At 41.0% G+C, this 11559-nt stretch overlaps 1 protein-coding gene across 1 annotated transcript; it reads right to left on the minus strand.

The window, feature by feature from the left end:
• Positions 1–3656: 3656 nt before the first annotated feature.
• On the minus strand, positions 3657–8123 carry LOC138985940 (beta-defensin 109-like). Its single transcript, XM_070364208.1, has 2 exons — positions 8069–8123; positions 3657–3862 (listed from the first exon to the last, which is right to left on the minus strand). Exons 1-2 carry the CDS (start codon positions 8121–8123, stop codon positions 3657–3659), a joined length of 261 nt encoding a protein of 86 aa, XP_070220309.1.
• Between the last annotated feature and the right edge of the window lie 3436 nt (positions 8124–11559).

Here is an 11559-nt window from a genome sequence, read left to right on the forward strand (position 1 = left end):
CTGACTCATTGGGAAAGACCCTGATGCTGGGAAAGATTGAAGGCCAGAGGAGAAGGGGACGACAGAGGATGAGATGGTTGGATGGCATCACCAGCTCAATGAACATGAGTTTGATCAAGCTCCAGGAGTTGGTGATGGACAGGGAGGCCTGGCATGCTGCAGTCCATGGGGTCACAAAGAGTCAGACACGACTGAGCGACCGAACTGAACTGAGCTGAATAGATGACTCAAGGAAGAGGGAGAGTTACCCAAATGAACACAGGTGTCATTTTGAAGGATTGGAACATCCTGCCATGAACAGTGGAAAAAACAGTCTTATCAGTTTTACAAGGATCTTAACAAACTGGCCTGAAAATGACCACATTCCCTTTCTCCTTTATCTACACTTTAATAGTCCAGCTTTTCAATCATGAGCACCAAGGATGTATATCAGACCGGTAAAATGCTTCCTTCCTATTTTACATTATACTTAAAATTTTGCCTCTGAAGCACCATCCCAAATTTCCATGCTTCTCCCAAATTCCCTTGCTTCCTGTTGGTTTTTAATAGTTTGATAGAATTCCTTTTTGTTGTTGTTCCTGAGCTTTCTTACACACCTAACTTGCACCCTTCACAAATATTCCTTTGCCAATAGACTCCAGGTCACTTTTATTCACCAACCAAGTCTGACCCAATAGCTGCCATTTCCACTGTCTCTTTTGGAGATGCGGGCCCTTGTCAAAGCTACTTGATTTGCATCCTTGTGTCAGATGTCAAGGCTTCTCCCCCTCCCCCTAATTTGAGCCCCCTTTTGTAATCATGGAGCTCTTGGAACTTGTTTTCTGTTGATGGAAATCCTTGTCTTCCCAATTTGGACCCCATCAGTTCTAAGGAGGACGCTCATGTTGGACCTCTGTATCCCTGAGACTGTGCGTTAGGGTCTGAGTCAAGATGGCCATGGTATAACTCAGTGTCTGAGAAGGTCTCCTAAGAAACCCAGCTCTACAGTTATTTACCACCTACCTTTTGGTATTATAGCCAAAGAGAGAAGGAGAACAGAAAGCAATAAATGGAGTCTCATGGTTGAATGCCTGGTAGAGCAGTGAGTGATCAGGAACAGCAGGATACAGCGCCTTTTATCTACTTCTGCAGACCAAGAGTCCTTTTAGTCACTGAAGCTTAACAAGGAAGAAAATAAAACAGCTTCCGCTGGAACGTTTCCAAACCCTGAGCTCTCTAAATTTGGTGACAAATTAACCTAACCACTGGAGACCAGATGGCTTATCCTGTACTTTTTCTGTGGGCTCTCACATTTTTCAGCGGTTGGTATCTCTGACCAGCATCTTTTGAAGGCTCATTGAGTGCAAAGTCCTGGTTACCGAAAAGTCCTCTGTGTTGCAAGGGAACTCTATCATACGAGGAAAAAGATAACTGCATAAGATCCATTTCTGGAAAAAAGAAACTGTACTTTTAAGTTATTTCTTTAAAAGAGAGGCCAGTATCACATATGTATTATGTTCGTAGTAGCATCTGAAAGGTAAATACACTGAGTTCACATTGAAAACTAAAATTTTCTCATCTGTTATAACCCTTTGTATAATTGTCCCATATGACAAGGTTGGTGAGAAGAGAAGAGTCAAAGAGCACAGTATTTCCTCAATCACTGTGATTGTCTAAAGACTATGCCAAAAGCTTAAGAAGACTGTCCCCCAGCCTTTCCCCCTATTTTTACTTTATTGAGGAACCTCCATGCTGTCTTCCATAATGACTGAATCATTTTACATTCCACCAACAGTGCACAGATGTCCTGTTTTTTCCACATCCTTGCCGACACTTGTTAGCTCTTGTCTTCTTAATGCTAGCCATTTTAATACATGTGCAGTAATATTTCATTATGGTTTTTGTTTGCATTTCCTGATAATTAGTGATGTTGAGACCCTTTTCATGTACCTGTTGGTCATTTGTATTTTTGGGGGGAAAATTTCTGTTCAGTTCCTCTGTCCATTTTTTAAAAATTGGGTTGTTTGGTTTCTGTTTTTGAGTTGTATGAGTTCCCTATGTATTTATATATATTAACCCATATCTGATATATAGTTTGCAAATACTTTCTCTCATTCTGTAGATTGCCTTTCCATTTTTGTAGATTGTTTCTTTTGCAGTGCAGAGCTTTTTAGTTTGATGTATCAAGTCTCACTTGTTAATTTTTGCTTGGTGTTTTTGGTATCATCCCAAAAAATCTTGTTGCCAAGGTGAATGTGAAGGAGTTTTCCCCTGTTTTATTTTAGGAGTTTTATGATATAGGGTCTTATGTTTAAGTCTTTAATTCATTTCAGGTTAATTTTTTTATGTGTAGTATAAGATAGGGGTACAATTTCAGTGTTTTCCATATGATTACCCAGTTTTTTCAACACCATTTGTTGGAGAGATTGTCATTTCCCCACTGAGTATTCTTATCTCCCATGTCAAACGCTAGTTGATTTTGTAAATACTGCATTATAGGATGAGAGAAGGGGAGTCTTCATTTACCAAACCACACTTCCTTAATCATCAAAGTTTTCCACATGACTGAAAACTGACTCCTTCTAAGAATAACTTTGAGGTATGTGGTTGGACTCAAGTCCTAAGGGCATGCAAGGAAGGGGAGACCTGATGAGTCTAGGGAGGAAGATGAAGTTGTAGTCAGAAGTTTGACACATCTGAAGTCTATTTAAAAGGGGTATTGACAGCATACCCTGAGAGTGGTTACTATGTTTTCTACAGTAAAATGTTTAGGTTCTAGAAAAGCAAATTATTTGCATAGAGGAGTAAAATAATTGAGAATCTCTATATGATCACAATATTTCCTCATTGCAGTAGGACATAAATATCTTTTGGGGGGGTTGTTAATTGAGATTTTATGTGTTAGTATACTTATTTCTGTTGGTCTTCAACTTTTTGTTCCCTCCTTTTTGGTTTTATTTCTTTCTAGTTATCTGCCATGCCGTTATAATCTTATGCTATCACCCCGAATTATTTTCTCTTGCCTCATTCCAGCTTTATCTCATTTTCCTATTTATATCTCTTCCACTCCCAGATAGTTTCTAGATTTCCTCTATATTTGGCTTTTAATTTCCTTTGAACTCTCTGTGTGTCTATTTAGTTATGTTGCATATATAATGATATCTTCATTTTTGCAACTGTTGGTTTTTTACCTAAGATAATTTTTTTTGAAAACTTGTTATGTAAATAGACTTTACTTTTTCTTATTATGCTTTGTTTGGCGTATCATTGCTTTACAATGTTGTGTTTCTGTGGTACAATGAAGTGAATCAGCTATATGTATACATACATCCCCTCCTTCTTGGACCTCCCTCCCCCGACCTCCATCCTGCCCATCTAGGTTATCGCAGAGCACCTGGTAGAGCTTCCTGTGCTTTATAATAACTTTCCACTGGCTATTTTACACACTGTTGTGTATGTATGTCAATCTCAATCTTTCTTACTTTCAAAAAAGATTTTTTTGGATTGAAATGAGTTTCAAAGAAGCAGTATTCGGGTTGATTTGAAATCAATATATGGTTATTTATTTTTATTGACAAGGGATGATTGAAGTTGACAATAAAGCCAGCAGTGTTCATTGTGTATATTCTAAAATTTTTAGACACAAGCATGTTTCATTTTTGATGCTTTTCCAAGTTTCATTTTATCCTAGGCTTAATGGGTTCTACATAATCTGAATAGATAGCGGGCGTTGGAACTGGCATGAGGATCCACCACGACCGACAGCACTTCCACCTTCTTTGGCAGTAGGCAATTATGTCCTCTGTTGTTCTGCAGGTGTCTCTTCTGCAAATGCCTTCCAGATTGAGACAGTGGTTTCGTGCAGAACCCATACCACTTCTTACTGCAGAAGAAGAGTCATTAAAGTCATTACCCCGTGAAGGGACTATAAACCTGTAAATCTAGGTGTGAGATCTAGCATGAGCATTTCTACATGGAGGAAAGAAACTGGACAGAGTGTCCATCCAATTGCTCTATCACATTCACTATCGCCTTTTTACCCAAGAGCCAAAATACTGACAAACTCCCCTCCTCTCCTGATATGTTTAAGCTTCAAAAATAACTTTGGTAAATGTTGAAGTGAAACAACAAAGGGAAGGATAAAATGTATGTTCTAAATACACAATGTCCTTATTATTTTACTCCTTTATACGGATCTTCAACCAGTATTTGCCATGTCTTCTATTCACTAGGCATTTTTCTTTGTACTAGCAATAGAACAGTGGAAATGGCAGAAATGGTGCTTATTCTCACAGCAACTTATATTCAGTGAGAAAAAGTTTACCATATAAAAACAGAATGACGAGATAATTTCACAAAGTGTTAAGTGGTTAGAATACAATAATACGCCAGATATAGTCTGGAGGATGGAGTTGATACAATGGACCAAGAAAGGCTTTCTCAGGATATAGCATTTGAACTGAGATGTGAATGATGAAAATGAAACGGACAAGTAGTTATCCGCATGAGGGTATGATAGGTCTACAGGGAGCAAGGTCCTTTGCTTAGTTTATTTGAAGAACAGAAAGACCTGTGTGGATGGAACATATTGGGAAAAAATAAGTTTGATAAGAAATGAGATGACTTTGATTAAACTGGGTCAAGATCATTCTGGGGTTGTAGGTCATAGGAAGCTTGCAGACCCATATACTTAACATTGCAGTTTTCTTCTATCAGCTTCTCTGTGCTTATGCTTCTTTTAAAATATTTGGCATTTTCACCTCCTATTTCCTCCAGTCCATTTAGATAAGGGATGGGGGAGGTTTCAGGAAAAACAACTCTGTGGATACTCAGATGTGCCATGTGCTAAGTCACTTCAGTCGTGTCCGATTCTTTGTGACTCTACAGGAGGGCCAGGCTCCTCTGTCCATGGGATTCTTCAGGCAAGAATACTGGAGTGGGTTGCCACTCCCTTTTCCAGGGGATCTTCCTGACCCAGGGATTAAACCAGACTTTCTTACATCTCCTGCACTGGCTGGCAGGTTCCTTACCACTAGCACCACCTGGGAAGATGTGGTACTGGTTCATTCTAAACTAGTAGAAAACCTCTTAATCTCTTCATGTTTCAATCAGCTCAGAAAGTAGAATTTATTTTTTTCTTTCCAAGTTAGATATGATCTACCTAAGTCAAGGGACAAATAAATTTTCATCATGGAATGTATCAGAGGAAATTTAAATTTCTGGACATGCTAAATGATCCTTTCAATTATATCTTTAAAAAGTAAAGGGTATTAGAAAGCTGAAAATTGGTCATTGTGTCCAAACCATTATTTCCTCCTGGTGACTTATACAGTAGAAAAGTTAATTTACTAAGTAGCTTTCTAGTGGCAGAACTAAATAAACAGGCTTTCTAGTGGAAAATCCACCTAGAGCTGGAGTTAGGAAACAGAGAGTTAACAGCTTCAGTTGGACTCACCTGTGTCTTGAGAATTTTCATAGTGTCAAGATTTTACCACTCAAGAAATAATGCAAGGTCCATTTAATATTGGATGGAGTCTATTAAATAAGATAGTTTTTAGTATCATCACGTTAGTTGTTTTATGCTTGCCTGTCAAAGCCATTCCTAGCTAAGAATGATAAGTCAGTATTTTCTGATTAAACTTTGGTGGTGATGTTCCTGTTTACTGTAACAGAGTTGCATAGACAATATTCCCACTTGATCAAGTAACTTAAATATGTATTTGAAGGGAAGAATGGAAAAGAAAATCAACATTGACATCTGATAAACATTGATTTTTTAAATAGGAAGAGTTTTGCTTTAACCAAGTTAAAGTTTGTCTGCACACAAAAATCCAGATAATGTTTCATAGTAAAATATAGGCTCAATCCCATGAAAATCATAAAGAAGAGAAGAATGTCCAGTCAATACTATATGAATATAGTTCTGAAATTTTTGAACCATGCCATAAGTCATAAGAAGGAAAGTCAATGATTACTTGAACCCTTCCTTCAGTATCTCCCCAGATGCCATGGGAATGATACAAGTAACATTTGAAAAGAATGTTCAGGGGTGCCAGAAATCACAGGGTATCATCAATGCATCAGAAACTGAGGAATAACTGAAAGACACAAACCAAACATGATCAGGGTTCAAGAAAGATTTAAACTCTGGCCAAGATTATAGGTTCAGTGCTTCAAGTGACTGCTATTGTAGAAATAAACGGACCCTGAAGAATATCTTTGAAATATTTCTATTCTTGAAAATGATAGGTCGATTTCCTAAAATACTCTCTTTTTAAGGAAAAAAGTCTGTGAACTGAAACTTGAGCAGTGGGCCCTCTGTATTGGTCAACTGGGTAGGTGGAGGGTTTCCTGGAAGGTCAATGCTGTGATCACCAGTCTGAACATGGGGACTGACTCTTGGGTTTTGCACATTGCTGTTTGGTTAAGACTGGAAACCAGGAACTGAGATAAAGAAGAGGAGAGGTTTACAGTGGTAGCTTTGGATGGCTGGAGAAACACATTCTCAACTGAGACTGTAAGAACATGGCAAACTGAGTACAGTAAAAGAATTTATTATGAAAGATGACCAGGAAGGTAAGATACTGTGAGTACAAGTTAATGGAAAAATAACATATTTGGACCTTCACAGACTAAAGGTATGGGAATCACCCATATGAGCAAATAAATATATTCTTGCCTTGACAAAGAAAGCAAGCTGAGTAATTAATGTGTGCATGCTTAGTCACTCAGTCGTGTCTGACTCTTTGCGACCCCATGGCCTATAGCCGGCCAGGCACCTCTGTCCATGGGATTCTCCAGGCAAGAACACTGGAGTGGGTTGTCATGCCCTCCTCCAGGGGATCTTCCCAACCCAGGGATCAAACCTAGGTCTCCCACATTTCAGGTGGATTCTTTATGATCTGAGCCACGGGAACTTATAGATCATATTTTTAAGAGCCCCTCAGTGATCTGGGTTCTCAAAGAAAGCCAATTAACTAAAATCCAAAGGTGTAAGGACCTACCACAAAGGGAGGGGGAATGAGGCCACAGAGATAGCAGCGTGGATGGTTTGTCTTACAGTCTTTCGGGCACCTCTCAAAGGTCTTATATTTATTCTTTGCCCTAAGAATTTAAGGTCACAGAGTCTCACATTTCATGTGACTGTCTCCATTTCCCAGCCCAATCATTTTCTTCCCACGTCACACATGCACTAGTATTCCAAACTCTGTTATCCTCCTAAATGCCTCCAGATTTATGTTAAGGTACCTGCTGCTGCTGCTGCTGCTAAGTCGCTTCAGTCGTGTCTGACTCTGTGCGACCCCAGAGACAACAGCCCACTAGGCTTCCCTGTCCCTGGGATTCTCCAGGCAAGAACACTGGAGTGGGTGTTGAGGTACCTACTCTGTGTGTGCTACTTCACATAAGAAGCCCTTCCTAAAAGGTGGACCAGCGCTTGATCTTCTCAGAAATCCCTTCCTAGGGACTCTAATTCTCTTTCTGAAACCCTCTTCTGGGTCCGTGCCATTTACGTAGCATGGCCCAGTGGCCAGTTTAAATGAGACAGGTCTGGGTTATGCCTTAGTTCTGATACAGTGATAAGTGCTTCTTTCACTTTGCAAAGATGTCTAGTTCAGATTTTAAAAATGTTCATCCTCCTTCTATAATCATGGCTACACCTCTCCCATAATGAGAGTTGTGCTCATTATTATGCTGATTTGTCAGTTCCTTCAGGAGGCAAACCTACAGGACAGAGTTCCCCAGGATGCACCCTCTGCACTAAATCCTGTCAATAGGTCTCTGTCCATCTGTTTCTGACCTACTGAATAGATATAACGATAGATACTGATGGAATCCAATCCTTTCCAATCTACCTGCCTACTAATGGGTCACTGTGCCTCACCTAGACATCCCAAGCTACAGAGTAAGGATAAAGCCGAACATGATGCCATCCAGCATTCAGCTAACAGTGAAGGAATGTTCTCTCTACCGTCCTCCCCTGTTGTCATCTTATTAGGTTTGTGAATCTGTAAGACTGATTCCAGGGTCTTGTCTGACCTTCCCAACAGCTTTCTGAACTGTGGACCCAGGTAATCAGCCACCACCTTACCTGGGGATAAGAGGGTCAAGAAGAAGAGTGCAGAGAGCAGCAGGTGGAGCCTCATGGGGGAACAGCAGTTGGAGGGAAGGAGCGTCAGTATGGCTCGAGCTGGCGATAGCTGGGCAGGCAGGTCATGGGCTTTTATGGTGTCCCCTGGGCCTGTGGTTTTTCCATGGTTAGTAGAGCCTATCCAAAAGAGACTTAACTCAGTCTTTAACAGGAAATCTCCAGGGGAAAAAGTACATGGTGTGGTGGAAACTCAACAGATGAGAAAGCAGAAACTGATGCCATGGGTTTCCCAGATTCAGGATATCCGAGCTGTCTGCTGTGTCCCCTTATGGGGAGACCCTCCCAGCAGGGGATTGATGACTTTAGCAGTCAGCCGATGAAGACGTGGTCAGTTCCTCTTTATGTCACATGGAAAATAGAAATTGAGTTCTGTTTCACATTTATAATATCTAGAATTAAAAGTGTTTGCACATTTTGCCTTTAAAATTGCTGTTTTAGTTGCTTTACAGTCTTTTTTCATTTTTATTTATTTTTGGCTGTGCTGAGTCTTCATTGCTGTGTGGGCTTGTCTCTAGTTGTGGCAAACAGGGACTACTCTCTAGTTGCAGTGCGCAGGCTTCTCATTGCAGTGGCTTCTCTAATTTTGGAGGTGCACAGGCTCTAGTGTGCTCAGGCTTCAGCAGTTGCGGCAAGTGGACTCAGCAGTTTTGGCTCCCAGGCTCTAGAGCACAGGCTCAATAATTGTGGTGCACCAGCTTAGTTGCTCTGCAGCATATGGGATCTTCCTGGATCAGGGATTGAACCCATGTCTCCTGCATTGGCAGGCAGATTCTTTACCACTGAGCCAACAGGGAAGCCCTGTTCTACTGTCTTAATGTATTTTTCACCTAGTTGATCTACCAAATGTGAGTCAGGAAATGTCTGTGTTACTCTTGGTTCATTTACTGTGAAGTAACTAGACCAGGAGAACCCCATGGACAGAGGAGCCTGGTGGGCTACAGTCCATAGGGTTGCAAAGAGTTGGGCATGACTGAAGAGACTTAGCAGGCAACTAGACCTGTTACCTAGATTTCTAGGATGATACAGCAATAGTATCAGTAACGGCAGCAGGAGAAACAATAGTGGTAGCAGTTCTGTCAGTCAGGATCCAGCCAATTAGAACAGAGTAGTGCTTTGGTTTACAGAGGGGACTTACATCAGGATTTGTTCAGAGAGAATGCCGAGGAACCCAGAAGCAACTGCAGGCAGTGGATATCACCCCTCAGTGAGACAACAAAATGGAGGAAGCCAGGAGCCAGGGGAGGACACCTGTGGTCCTCAGGTGTTGGAGGAGGGGGCACGCTGCCCAGCTGTGCCTCTGCAGACCTGAGGGGAGACCTTTCAGAGTCAGTCCTCAGGTCTATGAAAGGGGTATTGACTAGCTGTTGCAGACACCTGTTTGAGGACATTGTGAGATGGGTTCTGTAACGCCATGAGAATGTGGACCCAGGAGGCCACTGTTGCTCCTGGATGCAAGCCATTGTTGCTATAGCAACAGTGACAGGAACAAAAGTGAGGAAGTCCATCCCCCTTCTCCAAGCTCCAACTCTTCCTGGAGAGTCCATCCTTGAAGCGAATCAGCAAAGGGGTCTGGGAAATGCGATCTGCACCTTGCTGCTCCCTGAGTTACTGGGAAGCATAGTGCCAAAGAGGACAACTGGAACAAAGAGACTCTGGGGAAGTGATGCCACGATGGATGCAATGTTAGAAAGTTCGAGCAGTCAGACTTTTTTTTCAACATGCAGATGTTTCAAGTGATTATGTTGTAAACTCATTATGCATTTCTTAGAGTTTAAGTCACTTAGGGAAGCTATGGTCCAGAGTGAAATACAGGAAGGGATATTGAACTGGGGATGATTCATTCTGGCAATGAGATCTGACGATAATTGGGCCAGAAGGTGGTTAGACCCTGAAAAAGACTTAGAAGCAAAAACAAGAGAGAAGCAATATGTAAGAATGAAAAATGCTATCAGTTATGCTGGAGTATCTAAGAATCACTTTCCTATGCTGCCTGTCCATGAATTAAAGGCTCACCATTCTGAAGGATATTTATGGGAGTTGGGTGGGTGCCTCGTACCTATTTAGGGCTTTTGTAAGGAGGCTACAACATGCTCTTGAGGCAAGATATTTACCCCCTTCTGGTTTCTGGTTCTTATCATTGTGTCAAAGCCTGTAGCAGAGTTTTTCAACCTCAGCACTGTTGATATTTTGGGTCAGATAATTCTTTGTCTTGAAGGTCATTTCTGTCATTGTAAGATGTCTAGTAGCATCCTTGGCTGGTAGCATCTTGGCTACTATTAATAGATGCTGGTAGCATCTTTCTGGTTGTCACAACTGAAGGTATCTCTAGACATTGGCAACTATGTGCTGGGGAGAAAAGCATCTCCAGGTGAGAGGTCTGGTTTATAGTATCTAAATCCTCAGGCAGGGTTGTTTTTCTTCTACTTTTGGACCACTCCTTAGGGCAAAGGTTTGGCTGTAGGGTTATCAGATGGCAGCTGATTTTGAATGAACCCAGGTAAAAGTTGGGGTTATATGAACTCATCAGGAGCAGAGCCAGACAGGGCCTTTTCCATCACTCAGTATCAGGGCCCACTGCATGACTGGAACTCCTCCAGATTTTTACCTGTTCCCCATGATGGTGCCAGGTCTCAAAGGTACAGGAAAGTTCTGGGGGTGGAAGCTGTGGTTACTCAGGAAGGCCGTGTTCTGGGTGGAGCAATATAGCAGGTTCTTGTAAGTGCATTCTATCCTGACATTAAAGCCTGAGGAGAAGAAGCCACAAGCTATTAGAAGTCAAAGGGAGCTATAAAAGCTGAAGACAGGAACAGAACTGACATTTGTGTTGTCTTTTAAGTCAGATACATTGAGATGTGTCTTACACAATAGAATTTTATTCAGTGAAATTTAGCTCATTTCCATGAGTTTTCAAATGTGTATATAGCTGTATAACCACCACCACAATCAATACCTAGACCAGTTCTATCACCTACAAAATCCCCATCATATTCTTCTGTGTCCATCTCCTGTTCCCATCCCCTGACAACATCTTTCTGTCCCTATAGTCTGTTTTGTCTTCTTTTTTAATCTATTTCTGCTTAAGTGAGGTTTTGGTAGTTTGTTTCTTTCAAAGAATCCACCCATTTTCATTGATCTTGGTGGATTTATGCACGTAGAGCTATGCCTAATAATGTCTGGTTGTTCACCTTGTATCTGTGGGATCTACTGTGCTTTCTTTCATGGCTGGCATTGGTAATCTGTGTGCTCTCTCACTCTCAGATCAGAATGGTAAGACACATACATTTTATTCATCTTTTCAAAGAACCAGCTTTGGATTTCATTTCTATTTTCTATTGATTTTCTGTTTAATTTCTTTTATTATTTACATTAATCTCCTCCTTTATTTATTTTAGATTTAGTATGCTCTTCTTTGACTATATAAGCATTTGGAT

The sequence above is a fragment of the Bos mutus genome, chromosome 27 (genome assembly GCF_027580195.1).
Source record: "Bos mutus isolate GX-2022 chromosome 27, NWIPB_WYAK_1.1, whole genome shotgun sequence".
In the NCBI taxonomy this organism is placed as follows: domain Eukaryota; kingdom Metazoa; phylum Chordata; class Mammalia; order Artiodactyla; family Bovidae; genus Bos; species Bos mutus.